The following is a 19,673-nucleotide window of genomic DNA, read 5'->3' as shown; positions in this document are numbered from 1 at the left end:
TGCACTGACAAGGGTTCTCGGGGCGGGGCTTATTAATGAGGTGGGCAGATATTGAGGCCGTGATGATGCAGCGCTACCCTGGAGTTTTGGAAACAGGAATGGTTCGCGGGTGCTTGGTTGTGGAGGTTCTGATGTTGTTGTAGTATTATGACTTTCTGGGATTTGAGTCAATGACTACCTAATCTGTTGTAAGTAATTGCGACTTTGTAAATCGGCAACCCTCGAAGGTTTGCTTCTATCGGAGGCATGGGTAAGGTGTTGAAGGTTGTGCTTGTTCCAAACAGAGTCAACCATGATGCAATGCGGGGAGAGGCAACAAAGACGAATCCTCAGCCTAACGCCACACGAGAAGCACAATTCCGAAATGCTACTTCTCTGGACATGTTTACCCAGTCCATATCAGACGATCAGAGCAGAAATGCATATTTGAGCAGCCGCCTCGCATGCTGAGATCCGTCTGTCGAGAACCCGTACCGTAGGTACATAGGTAGCTTATCATACCCGAGTCAAGATAAGAGTCTACAACTCATACCTAGTTACTCTAGTAGTATCATGGTCTAGAGTTCTTGCACCAGCCTGGCAGTCATCCACTGCACTGGAATTGGTCCAATGTGTGACGAGAGAAATAAGAAAAACGAAGAGCCCCTCTGCGGTACGTGGCTGTACATTGCAACAGCAGCTGCCGAGCGGGCGCAACAAGTAACTGCCGGTACGCAGCAACTTCAGGCTGTCTGCTGGAAGCTGTGGGGACCAACTGGAAGCCGCCAAAAGGCCCCGCCAACTAGGCCGTCAATGGCTCCTGTGGGGCTCAGCCGAGAACAAAAAATACATAAATACGGCAAATGTTGCAACAGCTCTCGAGGCTGTAGACCATCAAGGTTCTCGTTTCTTGCCTTTGTCAGCCAGGGCCAACCGCAGGCGGGCGCTCCTTCCCACGTCCGCGCCTGCGCCTGGCCTGCACCTGCGCTTGTGCCTGTGCTTGTGCTTTTCCTGTTCCTGCCGTTTTCTCGTTCGCGGACTCGAGGCTGACCGGGATTTATTTTCTTTTTTCTGATTTCACTCTTTTTTCTCTCTCTTCAGCCTTTCGGCATCTGGAACTCGATTATCTCCCTCCGGCTTCAGCATTGCGCCTCGACGCCTCCTCAGCCTTTTGCCAAGCTATTTCTGCAGCCATCCGCAGCCACTTTCCCTTTCCTTCTGCTATGAGCTGTGAGCGAGGTGATTCTCGATATCGGTAAGACTCGACATGCCTCTTGCTAGCACGGTGGGCCTGCAGAATCGCTAATGCTTCATGCCTTATAGACAGCCCGCAGAAGCCGTGCCTGACAGAGCATGGACGCCCATCGTCTGCCTTCCAGCAGATTCATGGAACTCACTCGTCAACTTTCCCATGACTCTTCAGTCGCCACGCCTCCCGATTTCTGCGATTTGATGGATGCGAGCCATCAGTTCCCTCGCGCCATAGACCCGGCGGGCGATCATCTCCCGCACGACGATCTTTGCCTGGATGCTCAAGCATCGATTTACTCTGCCGAGCCTCTCAAGCCCTTAAAGATGCCTTCTAATGCTTTCAAGGCATCGCCGCCAAGTACCTACGCCATGGCTTCTCTGATGGGGTACGCCGTTCAGCCACAGTCGCAAGCTCGACATGGCAATTCCACCCCAGCCGAATCCCCCTCAGTTGCCGAACCTCATTTCTCCTTTTCTTGGGACACCTATTTTAACGATACCCTTGCCGACACCTCTCACTCGATTCGTGTAGGCAAAGACATCCAGCCTCAGACGGAGAAAGACTGCGACGATGACTGCAGATCAATGCTGTCGTGCACGTCTGCCTGCGGCATAAGCTGTCCGAGTCAATGCGGGGACACGGGCCAAGGAATGTGTTGCGATGACGATGCGTGCGATGATCAAGAGCTCTGTCTTGATGAGATGTGCGAGGATGCAGTCACCCCTTGTACGGACGCCAACTGCTCAGGCCTCGCCAAGCTTGGGCAACTGCCTCTCGAGCCCGGCTTCTCAGACGGCGACAAGCAGGCTGCAGCCGCCCTCGCCTCCATTGGGGATACGCAGCTGGAACTCATGCCCAGCACCTTTCCTCAGTTTACCGCAGACTCGACCTTTGGATCTCACTCTTGTTTCACAGGAGCGACATGCAGTCACACTTTCCCCCACCCTGTTTTCCAACCGACGACCGATGATGGCTTGGCTGGTCAGTTTTGGGAGCATCTGAGCGAAGCAAACCCCCTTGCGACTCACATTCTGCAATATCACGACCCTAGGCATGTCGTGGACCATGCTCGCCCATGCATCGCAGATGATCCCAACCTCACCATCCCAAAGTGTGCCCTTCCCAAAACCGTCAACGGCGATTTTCTCAACCATGGCCTGGGACATAACTCACATGATTTCGCGTGTGGGTTTGAGGTCAACACACTTGACCAGTTCGCTAGTCACATCTTCGAGGACCATTGGTACATGCACATGCCAAACCCGGACTTTGGTAACCCTGCCCAGCCCTCGCAGCTAGAAGACAACTTCTCCTTGATACCCAACCGATCAAGCGTCCCACCATCTTACTCTTCAAACGTACCTTCAGCGAATGACACGCAGCTCACAGCGCCTGACTCGTCCTTGCAGAGTCTGCCAGTAGTCCCACCACTTTCACCTCCCCCAACAACACAGACGACAAGTTCTCCCGTACAGCCCGAGGAATCGCTTACGGAGTCACATGCGGAGTCACATGCGGAGTCACAAACGGAGTCCATGCCATCTGAGTTGACTCCCATCACACCACCGGATCTGGAACCTGCAGTCGAACATACTTGTCTTTGGAAGTCATCGGATGGCAAAGTCTGCCACATGCAGTTCAAAGATGCCGACGACTTGCACAATCACACAAAGAATGATCACTTGAAGGATATGACTCGGCAACACCCGGGATTCTGCTGCCAATGGGAAAATTGTACCAGAGCAACAGTGTTTGGCCAGAAGAGCAAGCTGGAACGCCACATACAGACTCACACAGGGTGTAAGTGCAACGCCCTGCTTCTTCTTTCTTGAGACCCACCAGTGTTCTGACAACAAGTCTAGACAAGCCCGTGAAATGTTCCATTTGCGGCCTGCAACTGTCGGCAAAGCAGTCGCTTGACCAGCACATGAGAGTACACACCGGCGAGAAGCCTTGGAAATGCAAGTTTCCGGGATGCTCGCATGCATTCAAGCAACAGAGCGCACTCAGTAAGCACTTACGCCGTTTCATTCAGCAATAGCAATTCTCTGACATTCTGTAGCCATGCACGAGCGAACGCACACTGGATACAAACCCCTGAGGTGCGACATATGCGGCAAATCGTTTGGAGAGTCGTCAAATCTTTCGAAGCATCGTCGGACTCATAATGAGAGGGGCGAGCACTCTTGCCCCATCTGCAACAAGGACTTTAATCGCCTGGACCAGCTAAGACGCCATTTATACAGCAACCATAAATGCAAGCCGGAAGAGGCAGAGTCTATTGCAAAGGCGAACAGGGCCAAGTCTGGCAAGGGACAGAGGTAAAGTACCAGCGGATGATATCCTCCCCCCTAAAGAAAAAAAAAGAGAGAATAAGTGAAGAAAGGAAGAGCTATAAAGAGAGAAAAAAATGAAAGAAGGGAAACGGCGTAGCGGTTGCGGGTGCGTACCTGCATATTGCATACGACCGCTGGCATTACGAACGACATATAGCGACATTCACGCCAAGGGCTAGAACAGGTTGAACCTTGGAAGTATATACCCGTTCGAAATCGCCATGGGAGCTTCGATATCCCTTCATGGGCGAAGAGGACGGCTCGAATCTGATATAGAGTACAGTTTCTGGTCCATAGAGGGCCAGCATAAGCCGCAGGAGCTTCAATGACTTGAGGCCACTCAGCCTTGGAATATAGTGACCATATGTCGATTCTTAGGCTAATCATGGTTAGTTGCAGCCCTCGAGTTTCCATCGTACAGATAGGTTACGATTGGGTAGGGCGAGATATATAGGAGCTGCGATAGTCAAAAGTAATTGTGACATTTACGGCGCTTAAGCTCTGAGCATGTACACATCTAATTGACCCCCTTGCTTACCCCTGGGCGGTAACATTTAGCCAGAGCTGATCAACTTGGCGTCTGCGTCCGAGTATGACAGACAAGTTAGGAGTACTTAGGTAGTCTGCGTGCTTGAAATGTCCATGATGACACACTTTGATACATACGAGACGCCAAGTTGTCATGAAACACCGCTGTTATTGTAATGGTATTGAAACAGTTCGAAACTACATCTAAGTGATATTGAGCAACTAGAACCAGTTTTGATCGCTCCCTAAATTTTTCTTTTCCCTTTCCCATTTTTTAAGCCCAACATACATCAGCCCATTCTGCAATAGGCTTCCTGTGATTTTTTTTTCTTTGTTTCTTTCTCAAATTTTACTTCATTGTTTCCAACGTGGGATTGTTGTTGGTGACTTTCTCTCGCTTAGTGGTGGAACAGACGGGTGTTTTGCTGGACAAAGGTGATGCCCAGCTTCTCGGCCGTCTCAAAGACTGCGCTGTCGTTTTGGCTGCCGCTGGGGGCGGCAATGTACTTGACGCCTGAGCGGGCGGCGCGGAAGACGTTGTCGATGAAGGGGAACTAGAAGTGACTCGATGAGCAATTGATCTTGCCGAGATGGGTGACGCTGAAAGAGAAAAGGGTGGGATTGGGGGGGTGGGGGAATAGGATCGGTAGTTTTTAGGGCTTCACTTACAAAGGCATCGCTGGAGACGCAAACGTCCTTGAGCTGCTTCATCCAAGCCTCGCGCTCCTCGGGAGTAAAGGCAGGGGGGACCTCCTCGAAGACGGCCTCAAAGGCCTCCTTCTCAGCGCCGTCCTTGGGGAGCTGGCCGCTGACGAGGAGGTCGATGGCGTTGCTCTTGTCGGGGCGCTTGGTGCCCTTCTTCCACTTGATGCCGAGGACGCGCTCGTGGAAGCGCATCCACCAGTTGTCGGCCTTGTCGCCGGCCAGGCGGGTGCAGTGGATGCGCGACTGCTGGCCGGCGCCGAGGCCGACGACCTGGCCGTTGACGGCGTAGCAGACGGAGTTGCTCTGGGTGTACTTGAGGGTGATGGTGGCGACGGTCAGGTCGCGGGAGGCGTTCTCGGGCAGGGCGCCGGCGTCCTTGGGGGTGATGATGGTGGTGAAGGACTTGGGCGAGATCTCGGCGTCGTTGCGGTGCTGCTGGAGGGTGACGCCGTAGACGGTGCGGGTCTCGATGGGGCCGGGGGTGTAGTCGGGGTCGATCTGGAGGACGAGGTACTTGCCTCCCTTCTTTTTCTTGAGGATCTCCAGTGCGGCGTCCTCGTAGCCGGGGGCGATGACACCGTCCGAGACCTCCTTGGAGATGATGCTGGCGGTGGGAACGTCGACAATGTCGCTGAGGGCGATGACGTCGCCGAAGCTGCTCATGCGGTCGGCGCCACGGGCACGGGCGTAGGCCTGGGCAAGGGGCGAGCTGTCGATGCCCTCAATGTCGTTGACAAAGTAGACCTTCTTCTCATCCTCGGTAAGGGGAAGGCCGATAGCGGCGCCCGCAGGGGAGACGTGCTTGAAGCTGGCGGCAGCGGGCTTACCCAGGGCCTCCTTGAGCTCCTTGACGAGGGGCCAGGCGTTGAGGGAGTCGAGGAGGTTGATGTATCCGGGAGAGCCGCACAGGACCTTGAAGGGGAGCTGCTGGTGGGCAGTAAAGGCGGCAGCGGGCTTCTGGTGGGGGTTGGCGCCGTAGCGGAGGGCAAGGTACTGGTCGCCGGCGCCGGCGTACTCCTTGCGGAAGAACTCTGAGATGGCGGTATCGTAGTCGGCGGTGTGCTCAAAGGCCTTGAGCGCGTAGCGGTTGCGGCTGGTCTCGCTGATCTCGCCCTTTTCCAGCTCGCCCAGGAAGCCGGCGTAGTCGTTGGGGTCGCTGAGGATGGTGACCCTCTTGTGGTTCTTGGCGGCAGCGCGGATGAGCGTCACGCCGCCAATGTCAATCTCCTCGACGGCCTCGGGGATGCTGACGTTGACCTTGGCGACGGTGTCCTTGAAGGGGTACAGGTTGCAGATGACAAAGTCGACCTTGTTGATGTTCTGGTCCGCCAGGTCCTTCTCGTCGGACTCGAGGTTGCGGGCGAGGATGCCGGCGTGGACGGCAGGGTGAAGCGTCTTGACACGGCCGGCGAGCATCTCGGGCGCCTTGGTGATGGCGCTGACGTCCCTACACGCCGCAGCGCAATTAGTTTTCAAGTCTCGTGTATATATAGCTTCTCGAGAGCTTCTCATCATGGCCGCAATGTCCGTTTCTCCAAACCACGACTAACAAGTAAATCTTTCTTCTTCCTTCTTCTCCTTCTCCTTCTTCTTCTTCTCCTCTCCATTTTCTCTGTTCCAAGCACTGATAATTGGGGGCTATTCATACTCAACAGGGAATCCAGACTCGCGAATCATGCGAGCTGTGCCGCCGGAGGCCAGAATCCGGACATTGTGCTGGGCAAGACCTTTAGCAAGATCCAGCAGGCCCGTCTTGTCGTAGACGGAGACGATGGCGATCTTCTGGTCGGACATGATGGCGGCAATTATGCTTGAGGCACAATTGGAGAGGAACAAAGAGAATGCCAAGAAAGAACGGGTTCAAGATGGACGAAGCAATTCCCTCTTTTGCCTCTTATACAAGCAGAGCCGATGTAGGAACGATAAGAGGAAGGAAAAAAAAAAAAAAGGTGCTGTTGGCGGGGTAGCAGCGCAGGATCCCTTCCGTTGCTTGGTGGGGTGTTGAGGGGAATGATTTGCGCGCTGGCGCTGTAATGGTGACGACTTAGCGGACTGATTGGACGGCTGTCGTGAGCTGGAGCTGTGAGGCACTTAATTAGAGGGACATGGCACCTTGGGAGTGGGTTCCGGGATAAGAGAGGAAAATTTTTGGTAAAATTGTTGAATAAACTGCGAGGGACCAGGAGGACGGCTTACATGGAAATTGGCGGCGGTTTTGCTCTCAATTTCTTCCTTTCTTGTCTGAATGAACCAAGGGAAAGATTACAACTGATGTGACTGGATTCTGCACTTTATATATTAATACCTCTTCGTGCCGTCAAGCCACAGCAAGATAAGCTGATCTGCGTAGCAGCAGCAGCAGCAGCATCAAACTCTGTGTTGTGTGTTAAACCGCTTTCGTACGGATCCGCGTGGTTTTGTTCTGGGCTGTATCAGGCGCATGCCGTGGCTTTTCTGGAAACTGGTTAATAATATCGGAACTTGTTGATAGGTGAGGCAAGGTAAAGTAGTAGCCATTGTACATAGAGGAAATCGGGTAAGCTTGCTCTTTGACGCGGCTTTCTTGTTCCTCTGATCCTCGCCATGATTGTCCAAGTAGCCAGCATTTGACTTGTCAAGTCTTGGTCGAGATTCGATAGCAACGGCAGATGCCAATACAAGCTGAAAGCCAGAGTTGGGGATTTCACTCGAAACCACAAGAACTGCTGCCAACATCACATGCCTTGGGCCAGCAGAGCATCCATGTATGTCACACTGCGGCGAATCACCGGCACTCAAAGGACATGTCCGAAATCAGTCGAATTAGAGCCTGAACACCGCTTGTGCCTCGAATATTTCTTTTGTAGATCGTGACCTCATTTTTTTTGTTGGTATAGACTGTCGACCTAGCCAGCCCATCCAGGACGCCTCCCGTCCCAGACCGAGGCCCAAACCGGGAAAAGCAAGTCCAATTCAGACCGAATTCCCCCTTGAGCCATGCGATGCAATTCGAGCCCTGTTGTTCAAGTGGAAAAAGCATGCTGCGCCTCAATGCCCCATTCTACCCAGACGTCCCTTCGCATTCCAAAGCACAATTAAAACATTTAGGCCTGTGAGGGGTGTGTATGTTAGCCAAAGCAATCCTCAAAGATCCCTCCGTCCCCTGACTGGACCAAAAGTGGCCCAGGCATGGCGTTTTCGAAACCAACAAGACTCGAGAATGTTCGTACCTTGATGGCGAACTTGCGCTGAGGGAAGTGGGTGTTGCGCTTCTTAGTCTTCTCCAGAACACGGGCCTTGTCCTCAGGTGATAATCGGCGTCGGATGGCACGGGTCTGCTTGGGGCGGAGGTCGAGAGGCAGGTACTTGGCCTTCTTGTAGAAGAGGCGGAGCTGGTTTCGCTGAGTGGCGTTGGTGACGGTCAAGACACGAGCGATGGACTTTCGCAGGTCGTGGCTATAGTTTGAGGAAAAGAAAACAGCGAGCGTTAGCCGCGACAATTCCTCGCCATCCCGTGTTGTTGGGTTCGCGCATCAAAGGCGTCTGTCGGATCCTTACATCTTGTTCAGCTTGGAGCCGGAGGAGGCAACCTTCTGGATGCGGAGCTGGCCGAGTTCAGCCTTGAGCTCAGAGAGCTGCTTGGCCAACTCCTCCTTGTTCTTGCCCCAGAGCTGGGCAGTCTTGACTTTTCCCGACGACTAAATCAGACACAAAGAATCAGCAACCTGATTCCCTGACGCATTATGTAGAAATATGACGAGTGCTGTATCGGTGCCGGGTTGACGAGTGGCTGGGGGCCAGCAATTCGACTTCGTTGGTCGCATTCTTTCTCGGACGACAGCGCAATGAAATTCGAGATTCGAGGGACAGCATGCTGGCACAAAAGGGGGGAAACGTGTGTTCTGAAAACCTAGAAAGAGGGCATATTCATCGTTCGGAGCAACGACCGTATCTACTCACCATCTTGAAGTTTCGATGTGATTTGCGAGAGTTGCGTTAGTAAAAGTCTTCCTCGACCGTGACCCGTCTCAATGTCGCGATGGCTCGTAACTCTCAGAAGAATTTAGTCGAGGGTTTGCCGAATCGGTGAAAAATTGCCCTAGGGTTTGTGGTGTGCGTGCACCAGATTGCGACAAGTTGGAATTTTTCATTGGCCAGTATATTATGGAGCGAGTGGGTAGCGAAAGAGCACATCACGTGGCTAGTCCCGTGCTCTAGCTCCTGCGCTAGAGAAAGCGGTGAACGATTCTGCCGTCGCCTACAGACGGAGACGGAGACGGCGTCAAACAGTCCGCGGCCCGGGGTCTTGTTTCCAATATCGTCATCAGAAGCACCCTGAAATCATCCTACGCTTGCCGCCTGAATTTCGCAGCCATGGCCTCACCATCAGGAAGCGGAGGCTGGGCCCAGCTGCGCCAGCAGGCACGCTCATTAGAAAACCAGGTGAGAGCATCAACTCTAGGGATACTCTGTCACTTTAGCTGAACTCGCTGACCTTGCCGACTGGCTGCTAGACGGAGAGTCTCTTCCACACGTATTCTCAGTTCTCTACAGGGTCCAACATACCGCCCAAACCCTCACCGGAGGAGCGTGAAGTAGAAGCGAAGCTAGAGGATGTGCTCAACAAGGTATGGCTAGAGCAACCGTTGAAGAGCGCATTGCTGCGAGTTCCTGCATGCTGACCCTGCGATCGTAGCGCGAGAATGTCATCGCTCAGCTCGGCCGACTCCTGGATTCAGAAGCATCCCTCAACACCTCCGCCCTCAAGCAAAACAACCTGGCACTGCTCCGAGAGAAGCTTGCCTCTCACCGCCGCGACTTCACCCGCCTCAAGTCCACGCTGCAGCAAGCCCGCAATCGCGCCAACCTCCTGAGCAACGTCCGGTCCGACATTGACGAGTACCGAGCCAACAACCCCGAGGCCGCCGAGGCCGACTACATGCTGGATGAGCGGAATCGCATCGACAGGAGCAACGATGTGACGGACAGCGTCCTCAGCCAGGCGTATGCCATCAACGAGAGCTTCATTGTGCAGAGAGAGACGTTGGCGAGCATCAATCGAAGGATAACAATGGCCGCTAGCAAAGTGCCGGGCATCAACTCCATCATTGGACGCATCACAAGCAGAAAGAGGAGGGACGGGATTATCATGGGGACTTTTATCGCGATGTGTTTCATCGTCTTCTTTTGGCTCAGGTAAAGGAGGTCCATGTCCGCGTACATTGATTGGTTCCAGTATATGACATCTTGGCGTTAAAAGGGGGTATCAGCGGTTTTTGTCTATTTGTACTATATGGCAGGATCCATAACACTATCACGGGCTTCTTGTCGATCTAATAATACAGGCGGGGGTGTTTGGAGAGCTATCAAAACATCTACACCGAGTCCTTTGCTTTCTCCAAGTGAGGCTTACCAGGAAGCTTCTCTCGCGCTGTGGCAGGCAACGAAGCTTCCTTCTTGATGTCGTCAACGAGCTTGGCCAGTCCCTTGGCCAAGCTCTCGACCTCATCTGGGTGGCTCGAGCCGCTGCCGGCCCAGCGTATCCTACAGTGGTGGTCCACCAAATATGTGTAGCCGACCTTGCTGTTGAGCAGGCCTATTGACTCCCGGATCTCGTCCGTGATGCCCCTCTGCACGAGGAAATACTTGTCCCAGTCTTTCTCCCCAAACCTCTTACGCAGCGACCCCATGAAGAGCTTGACCAGGAGGGCTTTGCCCTTGTTATCCTCGTAGTTGATTCTAACGAGCTGCGCCGTCTCGCCGCTGCGCTCAAGCACCTCGTGTAGTTGAGGGTTGGCCTCTTTCGACACGAAGCTCTCGACCTGCCGCTCCGCCCACTGGCTGCTGAAGATGGACACGACGGATGCCCTGCCGGAGAGTAAAGGGGTCGTGTCGCGGGGTGTCTTGTCGTTCTTGAGGATCGTCTGGCCGTAGAGGTTGGGGAAGAAGAGGGAGAGTTCGGCCTTGAAGAGTCGGGGCGGCGCAATGAAAGATTTGCCCTCATGGTACTGCAGGTTACCCCAGTCGCGGAAGTAGGGTCTTGATATCTTGGCGGTCCTTGGAGTCGATGTGTTAGCCAGCCCTCATTCCAATACCGTGCCTTGTCAATTAGGTAGATCCCCCATACAGCTCCTTGCGCCTCTGCAGATGCTTGTCGTAGTTGACAAAGTCCTCCTTCCGCTGCTGCAGCGAGCGGTTGTCGATGCCCGTGTTCTCGCCCGGCAGCGGAGGCAGCGCCATGCCGATCGGCCGGGGCAGAGGCTTGGGTGTAAAGCCGCCCTCGATGCGCTTCCCGTAGCTGCGCGGCGCCTCAATGGGCGTCCCGGCGACGGCGGCCTTGGGGTCCATGGCGGTGCCCGAGGCCGGCTTCTCAGCCCTGGCGGCCGGCGCGGCGGAGGCGGTAAACGCGCGCCATTGGCAGCGGGCGCATGCGGATCTCGAGGTCGAGCGGAGGAGGCTGCCGAGGGCCAGCTCCAGCGTCCGTGGCGATGGCATGGCCGGCCTGGGGGCGGGGGGGGAAAGAGAGGAGTGAAGGGGGTTGAATGGATTTAGTAGCAGTGAAGATGAACGCTGAATAGCTAAGGTAGCCTGGGCCCTTGTTGCGATGACGCCGGAAAAATTTGGCCTCAGACGTGCAGGGCTCCATTCTTTACGGCCCCGGACGCAACGGACTCCGGGCTTGGGGCATCGGCAGCGCTCCAACGGCCATTGGCTCGATGGCGCCCCACTGAAGAATACTGGCACTACAGCGGCTCCAGCACAGGGAAGCCCACTGAAAAGCGCCCGTCTGCTCAGCTCAGCAAATGGCGGGCCAAGCAGCAACCCTCCCCCCCCCCAGCTCCCCTGTCACCACCTGGAAGCCTCCATCACCCCAGATTCGGCTATCCGCGGGGCCTCTGGACAGCCTCAACCGCAATGCCGACTGAAGCCACGGCTGGCCTGGAGCATCCCGGTTTAGAGTCGGCCAAGGGACGTCGGATTTCTCCTTGTTTAAGAGTTTGGCTCGGCACTCCTTCATATCACATCGTATCTTTCTCTCCTCCTTGGCCTTGTAAACCGTCGTGTCGCTCAATTGGAACCATCGAGACGCCATGTTTCTGCAGCGAGGATCAAGAGTGCTGCGACGGCAATGGGGGGCTTCCAAGGCCTTGGGCAAGATGGCCCTGGGGAACAAGAACGCCGTGCCCGGCGCTCCGCGGTGGTTCTCCGAGTCGAGGAGGCTATACGCCGTGAAGCCGGTGCTGCTGGCTGATATCGGTGAAGGTGAGATCTGGTGAATACTAGCCTGAGGAGAGCGGACGAAAGCTGACATTTGGAGGCGACAGGCATTGTCGAATGTGAGGTGATCCAGTGGTTCGTCGAGCCCGGCGCGCACGTCGAGGAGTTCTCGCCTCTGTGCGAGGTACAGAGCGACAAGGCATCTGTGGAAATCACGAGCCGCTTCTCCGGCGTCGTCAAGAAGCTGTACTACGAGACGGGCGAGATGGCCAAGGTGGGCAAGCCCTTTGTCGACATCGACATTCAGAGCGGAGCCGAAGCCGATGAACCCGGTGCGCCCAAGGCGGCGGATGCAAGCCAGGAGGCAGCCTCGTCCTCAACGCCAGCGCCAGCATCACAGTCGCTGCAGCAGGCTGAAGCTGGTGTGGTGGCGCAGGAGCAGAGTCCGACGCCGAAGCCCAAGGGCAAGGCCGCGGCACTGGCGACGCCTGCGGTCCGACATCTATCCAAGGAGCTCAGGGTCGACATCGCCGACATTGACGGCACGGGCAAGGACGGCAGAGTGACGAAGGAGGACATTTATAGATTTGTGCAGCAGAGAGACGCCAGCGCCAGCGCATCGGCCGCCTCACAGTCCGCATCCGCGCTGCCGCAGCAGCCACCACCACCAGCACAGGCTTCAGCCAGCGGCCAGCCCTCCGTGCAGACGGAGACGCGAGTCCAGCTCACGAACACGCAGCACCAGATGTTCAAGACAATGACGCGGTCGCTCAGCATCCCCCACTTCCTTTACTCGGATGAGGTCGACTTCACGGACCTGGTCCACCTCCGCGCCCGCCTCAACAAGGTCCTCGCCCAGACGCCGGCCGCTGGCCAGGTGGCCAAGCTCTCCTACCTCCCCTTCATCATCAAGGCGGTCTCCATGGCGCTGTACCAGTTCCCCATTCTGAACTCGCGCGTCGAGATCGACCCGGCGACCAACAAGCCGTCGCTCATCATGCGCTCCCTGCACAACATCGGCGTGGCCATGGACACGCCGCAGGGCCTGCTTGTGCCGGTCATCAAGGACGTGGGCTCCCTCAACATCCTGTCCATTGCCGCGGAGCTGTCGCGGCTGCAAGGCCTCGCGGTCCAGGGCAAGCTGACGCCGGCCGACTTCTCGGGCGGCACCATCACCGTCTCCAACATTGGCAACATTGGCGGCACGTACCTCAGCCCCGTCATCGTCGAGCGCGAGGTGGCCATCCTGGGCATCGGCCGCATGCGCACCGTGCCGGCCTTTGACGACAAGGACAACGTGGTGAAGAAGCACGTGTGCAACTTCTCATGGAGCGCCGATCACCGCGTCGTCGACGGAGCGACCATGGCGCGGGCCGCCGAGGTGGTTCGCCGGGTGGCCGAGGAGCCGGACGTCATGGTCATGCACCTGCGATGATGCTATTAGAGTGCCGCGAAAATAGAAGAGAAGAGGTGTATGTGTAGAGAGCATGTAGATTATGTTCATGCGCCATGCAGAGAGATTGGTTCGAGTTCAAATGCTTTTTTTGTATATAGTATGCAATTTCTTAAGTACCTACAACTACCTACCTACCAGTCAACAAGACATGCATCTTCGACTTGCACAACAGCCTTTGCTACTTCAAATGATATACGATACAGAGCCCGCTTCCGCCCTACCTATGTATTCCAATTCACCTTGAGGATCGTCTTCCGGCATCTCGCACATGTACAGTAACAAACTCGATACGCACGACCCCCCCTCCCCCCATTTGTTTCAAAGCGGACAAGCCACAAAATCCCAAATGCTGCATGTCTCCAACAATGCCCGGCCCCCTTGTTCGCAAGCAGGGGGGGGATTAACCTGGGGATGCAAGATGACGACATTCTTCCTGTGCCTTTTTCTTTACTTGTACATTCTTCCGCTTTCCTTCAGATCGTCTCCTCCCCCCCAAAATGAACTACTACTACTAGCTTGTTACTCGTACATACAAAGGAATAGCATCCTGCATCCGCATCAGCATCCGATTTCTGCATATAATTATATCGAATCCTTTACGAAACTCTCCCTGCTTATATGTGCTGCCGTGGCGTCCGAGCCCAATCTCACTCCTCACGCAAATCACCACCACACAAAAAATAAAGAAAAAAAAAAGAGAAAAAAAAGAAAAAAAAGTCTATCGAGTACCTACAACAAGAAAAGGCACCAAGCATGACATAATAAAACAGAAACAACAACATCCTACCTATTAAAAGAAAGAAAAAGAAGAAGAAAAAAAGCAAAAAAGATCCTTCCCTCAGCTGATCGGCCTTTTTTCTCCATTCTTCTCATCTGTCCCCGTGACCGATTGAATCTTTTTTTTTTTCTGGCATCCCCACGTCTTGACATGATTCAATCTTCCACCCCCAATAACCAAGCCCTTGGCTTTTTCTCCCCCCCGTTTCGTCACTTTACATGAACGTTTGTTTGACCTTACCTTATTACCTACATAGTAGGCACCTTGCCAACTTCTTTTTGAACGTATGCACTACATATAATCAGATCTGGAAGTACTGCTATGACGCTCTGACGCCCAACACACACACACACACGCACACACACACCCAGACCCCAGCTTCTCCCCAGCTTCTATGGATACCCTGGGCCCTCAACCAATCTACCTAGTGGTAGGTACTATGGGTTTCTATCCATGAGTGGAATTTCCTACTCTTTTCGTCCGATGCACCCACCCCCTTTGCAAGGCGTCCCAGGTTGTTATTCTCGTTCTTGTTATTGTTTGGGGGGGGGGGGCGCGTGTGGAGGATGAAAAGACTTTCACTTTTATTCTTCCAGTTTCTGGCTTGTGCGTATGCGACCTTCATCCGATCCTTTGATATCATCATATGTGGGGTAAAAGCAGGGCGAGATGCTGTATCAGGAGATCGACCAGAGCTGTACATTGTGTGATACCGACTACCTACCTACCTACTCACAGCAACTGCCTGCTCGTTCGAACCTGTAGTCCGACAGGGCAGAATCACATCACAAAAGTCGGCAAACCGCACCAATTGCTGTTGCTTCCATGCGTAGCACAATTCTCATCTATTTGTTGCCTAGGTAGGGAATATGCCTCCATGCCCACGTAGGTAGGATGATAGTCATCCAGTCATCTCATTTCCCCCTTTGCCCGCAAAAGGAACATGAAAGCAATGTCATGAAAAGTAACCAGACGATACACGGCAAACCCTCAAATACACAAAAGAACAACACGACAAAACAAAAGGACATGTTGCGCGCGCACAGCCACACGCATAACACCCCTCCCTCAGCGCGAACCCTGTTCCACGGCTTGATGCTTGTCAGACAACTTCGTGCCCAACTTTCATGTCCAACAGACAGCACAGCTTTTTTTTTGTCCATCTTTACCCCCCTCCAGTCCAACCCCCATTTGCCGGCTGACCGAGCCTTGCTTGTTAGTCTCGGCTCTGTTGAGTCCCAACTCCACACATCCAAAGTGAACCAATAATTTCCTGCGCCGCCAAAGAAAAAAAAAGGATGAAAAAAAATGCCCAAAAGGAGATAGCCGGGAAAAAGAAATGATGCAAAAGAGATTTGGTGCCATTGCTGGCCCGTCCGTGTCCTCCAGAGCCCGCAGTTGAAGTACCGAAACAAAAGATCTAGACCGAGAAAGCAAAAAGCAGAGGAAAAACACAAGGTGGGTTGCCGAGATGTTGCGAGAAAAAAGGAAGTTGGTGTTTGGAGGTGATGAAAGGATGTGTCATATGACTCCGATGTCGCATATCCGCATAACTGTCGAAGGTCATGATGTCGAGGACCGAAGAGGGAACCCAAAGATGCCTTTCGGTTTCGGGGTGTGAGTTAAAAAGAGGAAAGTGAGTAGAGGCCAAGACGGCTGAGGGGCCCCATCGTGGTCAATCAAACGACGACGCTCTATTGGCTCTCCTGGTCCTCCTTGATGGTCTCAATGGCCCTAGCCAGAGCCTCCTGCTGCACCTCGGCCAGGGTTCGGCTGACATCAATGGTGATGACGTCTGTCTCGTTTTCAGAAGGTCGCTCCAGGATGTCGAACTGGCTGTGCACCATGTTGGCGCCCATGTAGTGACCCTGGCGCTGGGCGACGCGCCGCATCAGCAGCTCCTCCGAGGCGTCGAGGTAGATGAAGTGGATGAGCAGGCGGTGGTCGTAGTAGGCGGCGACGCGGATCACGTCTCGGTACTTGCGCTTGAGCGCCGAGCAGGTCATGACGACGCCCGTCTGGCCCTCCTTGATCTGGCGCATCGACTCCTCGCGGAGGGCCGTCAGCCAGTCCCAGCGGTCCGCATCCGTCAGCGGGATTCCGTTTCTCATCTTTTCGATGTTGGCCGGGGTGTGGAACTGCCGGCAGTGGCATGTTAGCGACGAGAATCTCCTCAAGAGGTGCAGTGTCATGACAGCTGCAAAAAAAGAAGGGGGGCATTGCGTACCGAGTCGCCCTCGATGTAGGGCATGTTGAGTGCGTTTGCCAGGTACTCGGCAACGCTGCTCTTGCCGCACCCGGCAGGGCCAGTCACCAGGAAGATGTGCGTGTGTCCGCCGGCTTGTCCGGCCATCTTGCTCGCGTTTGCCGCCTGGAGAGAGGTGCCGTTCGTTGTGGGCTGGATGGAGGGCAGAGCAGCCGAAGAGGGCGCCTTTTGTCCCTGGGGGACGGTAAATGTGGTATCAACGGACATCATCGTGGCGAGTGGGTAGAAGGCTTGAGCCGGTTCTATAAGGAGACGGAAGGAGAGAGATGTGGTTGCAATCGGAATCGACCGAGGATCAGTAGAGCCGGCCGATAGAGTTTAGAGATCTGTGTCTGTCTGACGGAAGAGAGCAAACAATAGAACGCCAAAGGGGTGTAGGTATGTGGATGGTTCAGGTTGCCAAAGAGTCTGGTACAGTACTGTGCTGTAGTGCAGCCTAGCAGAAGTCTAAAGGGGTGGGACTTGCTGAACGCAGCAGAATGACACAAGATGTAAGGTAAGGTATAGGTGAGTGTTGGCGCGAGGAATCGAGTACCACGTAGAGGTAGGTATGCACAAGTGTAGGTAAGGTAGGTAGGTTTGATCGGAAGGGAAGCTTTTTCCAGGTTTCTGCGGGTAGGTATGTAATAAAGGAAGAGGAATCTAGACAAGAGGGATAGGAGAGTCTATTAATCCAAGGCCGGCTCGGAGGAGGCGAGCACCTTTTAATACCCTTTCGTGCCGAGAATGCCACTCCCGCAAAGGAAGCACCGCACCACTCTGCAAGGCCGAGAAGGTACTGTCAAGTGTGTATTACTGCGTACGAGCTACGTTAGTACTCCCGGATGGAGCCCGGCTGGAAGTAATCTCCTACAGCAGCGACGGCATGGTGGCCAGCCCCTTGGCTCTCAGACAAAGTCAGTCAGTGGTGAGTCGGTAGGTATGATGGGGGTACACCGGGGCCGGCAGTCTGTACAAGCATGTACATGTACATCTACAAGTGTACCTACCTAGGTCGTCATTACAGGCATGGCCGAAAGTGCATGAAGAAAAAGGGAGTGGAGGGCAAGGGATAGGCTGCAAAATCGGCCGGGGTGGGAAGCAGCAGAGCCCAAACCAAAGCGCCGGTTTCTAAGTGGGAGAAGGGCAAGGGAAGACAGGGCAAGGCAAGGCAAGGCAAAGGCGGAAAAAAGAAAGAAAGACTTTTCTTTCGTCCCAACGGTGACACAATACTGGGGTCATTACGAGCGCCGTCCAGACCCTCCCTCTCTTGAGACTCCAGTCTGGGGAGGGGGGGAGTGTGGGAGTGTGGGAGTGGGCTCCCCTTGGATATCCTATCAATTACCGCCTGGGCCAGTCGGGCTGGAACCGTGGCCCTCTTGTGGCCCTCTCTAAGCTGTTTAGCTGTCTAGCCCGGCGTGCCGGCGACTCGGTTCGGGCGCTCGAACACGTCGGGGGCTCCCCGTTGCATGCCCAGCGCCCCTCTGCCCCGGTGCCCTTCTCTGCTTCCATTCTGCTTCCTTTTTTCTAGATGCTGCCATGGGTGTCCCCTGCCGGCCAGTCATGCGAGCAGGTGAGATCAGGGGCCCCTTGCGACGAAGTGGGCGTGGCCGATGGTCGGGGGAGGGAGGGGGAAAAAACAAAAAAAAACAAAGCAAAGAAGACTGGAGGCAGAAGCAGAGCGCGGGATGACGTCGACGGGACACAGCAGGCGGACAGGCACTGGGCTTCGATTGGCTTTTGCTCGTTTTGTTTCGAGGCGTCGAGGTGCCGAGATATCAGTCGAGGGACAGCCTGTGTCTACAGTGGTGCGTGGAATGGGCAATCATGATAGGAGGCGACATGAACGAGGGAAAAGTTGAAAGTGGTGGGAAAGGGGAAACCGGATGGTGAACGGGCGAATGGGGGACCGAGGAAAAGGTGTGGGAATAGGTACCTAAGGTACTGTGCTTGTAGGTATGCTCCATGAGTTTTTAGCAGAGGCAGCTCAGGCTGGCTGAAAACCTGCTGCAAGGAGGCCAATCAGCTCCACCGGCGGGACTGGGCCGTCAAAGGGATTGGGGGGAAAAGGCAGAGTTGGACAGTCAATGACAACGAAGCAAAAAAAAAAGGGAACAACGGAGTCGAGTCGAGAGTTCTTTAGACCGTCGGCTATTGCACTCGACGTCTGCAGGATTCGTCATTCACGGCGGTATACTGTATGCCTCTTGACGGGAGCACGATGTAGTACAGACGGGGGGTAACAGAGAACGGGCGCCGCATGCGTCACATCAACCGCCTTGCCCTGTCCATCCCCCCCCCCTCCTCACGAGGCTCGTATTGTAGGTATTGATGGCCCTCGGTGACAGCTGGAGCTTGTTCAATTGAGTTCAGCCAAACGTTCAGCCTAGGTAGTCGAGCACCAGGGCCGCTACCTCTAGCTCGCCAGCCCAGGTGAGCGCTACAAGCGCCGTCCGGGGAAGCAAACCGTCCAGAGGTCGTGCAGTGTTAGCTGGGAGCTGGAGTCGAAGCTGGAGCTTGCTGTGCCGCTCCGTTGGAGGTCTGGTCCTTGCTAGCCCTACGCCATTGCTGGGAAGTTGGGGGTCGCAGGCTGCCAATTGAGGTTCCCAACGCCCCGGCATCGTCCCGTCGACTCCGGGCATGAAGCCATTCATTCGCAAGCATTTTCTGCCGGCCCTCAAAGTGTGCCCTCGTACCAGGTCGTACCGCCCAACGATTCGTCAAGTACCGATACGGCGCCCGTGTAAGCCATGTAGGTAGGTACAGGTACAGGTACGAGCCGGGTCAGGCCGTCGATCCATTTGGGCCGTGCTGCGTGGCCTCGTGCCGACTGGGATGATTTGATGTCTTTTTTGTGCCGGGCAATCTCGCCTGTTGAGGAGCCACCTGCACCCAACATCACCTGCACCAGCACCCGCGCCTACTACATCTACCAGGTAGGTATCTGTCTGGACGAAGTACAGTACAGCCCAGTAATGGTACCTTGACGCTGCGTGATGCGCAACACTTTTTGGGCTGATGCTTGCTTGCTTGCCTGCTTGGCCTTGCATTGCTGTCTTGGTGTAGGTAGGCACACTCCCTTGTTGTCTTGCGGCTCCAGTTGCCCGCCGACGTCGTCCGTGTCACACCGACTCAGACTGCGCAGCAGCAATGCGCCAGCCCGGCCGGGCTCCCTGCAGTGCGCAGTGTGCCGAGCG

The 19,673-nt window shown here is 54.8% G+C and overlaps 7 protein-coding genes across 7 annotated transcripts; 3 read left to right on the top strand and 4 right to left on the bottom strand.

Moving 5' to 3' along the window:
• The first annotated feature begins 924 nt into the window (after positions 1 to 924).
• On the top strand, positions 925 to 3,584 carry TRIREDRAFT_120475 (uncharacterized protein). Its single transcript, XM_006962926.1, has 4 exons — positions 925 to 1,234; positions 1,303 to 3,031; positions 3,094 to 3,240; positions 3,294 to 3,584. Exons 2-4 carry the CDS (start codon positions 1,333 to 1,335, stop codon positions 3,554 to 3,556), a joined length of 2,109 nt encoding a protein of 702 aa, XP_006962988.1. The 5' UTR covers positions 925 to 1,234; positions 1,303 to 1,332; the 3' UTR covers positions 3,557 to 3,584.
• A 909-nt stretch (positions 3,585 to 4,493) lies between these two features.
• Positions 4,494 to 6,594, bottom strand: TRIREDRAFT_75506 (uncharacterized protein; the record flags this gene model as incomplete). Its single annotated transcript, XM_006962701.1, has 3 exons — positions 4,494 to 4,649; positions 4,765 to 6,247; positions 6,449 to 6,594. 3 exons carry the CDS (start codon positions 6,592 to 6,594, stop codon positions 4,494 to 4,496), a joined length of 1,785 nt encoding a protein of 594 aa, XP_006962763.1.
• A 1,289-nt stretch (positions 6,595 to 7,883) lies between these two features.
• Positions 7,884 to 8,742, bottom strand: rpl35 (60S ribosomal protein L35, L29 family; the record flags this gene model as incomplete). The annotated part of the gene is made up of 4 exons (XM_006962700.1): positions 7,884 to 7,889; positions 8,010 to 8,235; positions 8,338 to 8,477; positions 8,740 to 8,742. 4 exons carry the CDS (start codon positions 8,740 to 8,742, stop codon positions 7,884 to 7,886), a joined length of 375 nt encoding a protein of 124 aa, XP_006962762.1.
• Positions 8,743 to 9,153: 411 nt separating this feature from the next.
• TRIREDRAFT_104490 (v-SNARE protein) lies at positions 9,154 to 9,979 on the top strand (the record flags this gene model as incomplete). Its single annotated transcript, XM_006962925.1, has 3 exons — positions 9,154 to 9,222; positions 9,324 to 9,407; positions 9,476 to 9,979. 3 exons carry the CDS (start codon positions 9,154 to 9,156, stop codon positions 9,977 to 9,979), a joined length of 657 nt encoding a protein of 218 aa, XP_006962987.1.
• A 175-nt stretch (positions 9,980 to 10,154) lies between these two features.
• Positions 10,155 to 11,127, bottom strand: TRIREDRAFT_56196 (uncharacterized protein; the record flags this gene model as incomplete). Its single annotated transcript, XM_006962699.1, has 2 exons — positions 10,155 to 10,836; positions 10,907 to 11,127. 2 exons carry the CDS (start codon positions 11,125 to 11,127, stop codon positions 10,155 to 10,157), a joined length of 903 nt encoding a protein of 300 aa, XP_006962761.1.
• Positions 11,128 to 11,821: 694 nt separating this feature from the next.
• Positions 11,822 to 13,544, top strand: TRIREDRAFT_120473 (uncharacterized protein). The gene is made up of 2 exons (XM_006962924.1): positions 11,822 to 12,042; positions 12,105 to 13,544. Exons 1-2 carry the CDS (start codon positions 11,871 to 11,873, stop codon positions 13,430 to 13,432), a joined length of 1,500 nt encoding a protein of 499 aa, XP_006962986.1. The 5' UTR covers positions 11,822 to 11,870; the 3' UTR covers positions 13,433 to 13,544.
• A 2,381-nt stretch (positions 13,545 to 15,925) lies between these two features.
• On the bottom strand, positions 15,926 to 16,707 carry TRIREDRAFT_56934 (uncharacterized protein; the record flags this gene model as incomplete). Its single annotated transcript, XM_006962698.1, has 2 exons — positions 15,926 to 16,369; positions 16,459 to 16,707. The coding sequence occupies 2 exons, from the start codon at positions 16,705 to 16,707 to the stop codon at positions 15,926 to 15,928; spliced, it is 693 nt and encodes a 230-aa protein (XP_006962760.1).
• Between the last annotated feature and the right edge of the window lie 2,966 nt (positions 16,708 to 19,673).

Source organism: Trichoderma reesei, assembly GCF_000167675.1.
Source record: "Trichoderma reesei QM6a unplaced genomic scaffold TRIREscaffold_3, whole genome shotgun sequence".
Lineage (NCBI taxonomy): Eukaryota > Fungi > Ascomycota > Sordariomycetes > Hypocreales > Hypocreaceae > Trichoderma > Trichoderma reesei.
This window is presented reverse-complemented; position numbering and strand designations above follow the sequence as displayed.

Excerpts from the sequence above, each read along its gene's own strand:
- TRIREDRAFT_120473 (XM_006962924.1), top strand. The coding sequence starts at position 11,871 with ATGTTTCTGCAGCGAGGATCAAGAGTGCTGCGACGGCAATGGGGGGCT. Across the intron at positions 12,043-12,104 it reads GCTGGCTGATATCGGTGAAG|GCATTGTCGAATGTGAGGTG; the intron begins GTGAGATCTGGT and ends TGGAGGCGACAG.
- TRIREDRAFT_120475 (XM_006962926.1), top strand. The coding sequence starts at position 1,333 with ATGGACGCCCATCGTCTGCCTTCCAGCAGATTCATGGAACTCACTCGT. Across the intron at positions 3,032-3,093 it reads CATACAGACTCACACAGGGT|ACAAGCCCGTGAAATGTTCC; the intron begins GTAAGTGCAACG and ends CAACAAGTCTAG. Across the intron at positions 3,241-3,293 it reads CAAGCAACAGAGCGCACTCA|CCATGCACGAGCGAACGCAC; the intron begins GTAAGCACTTAC and ends GACATTCTGTAG.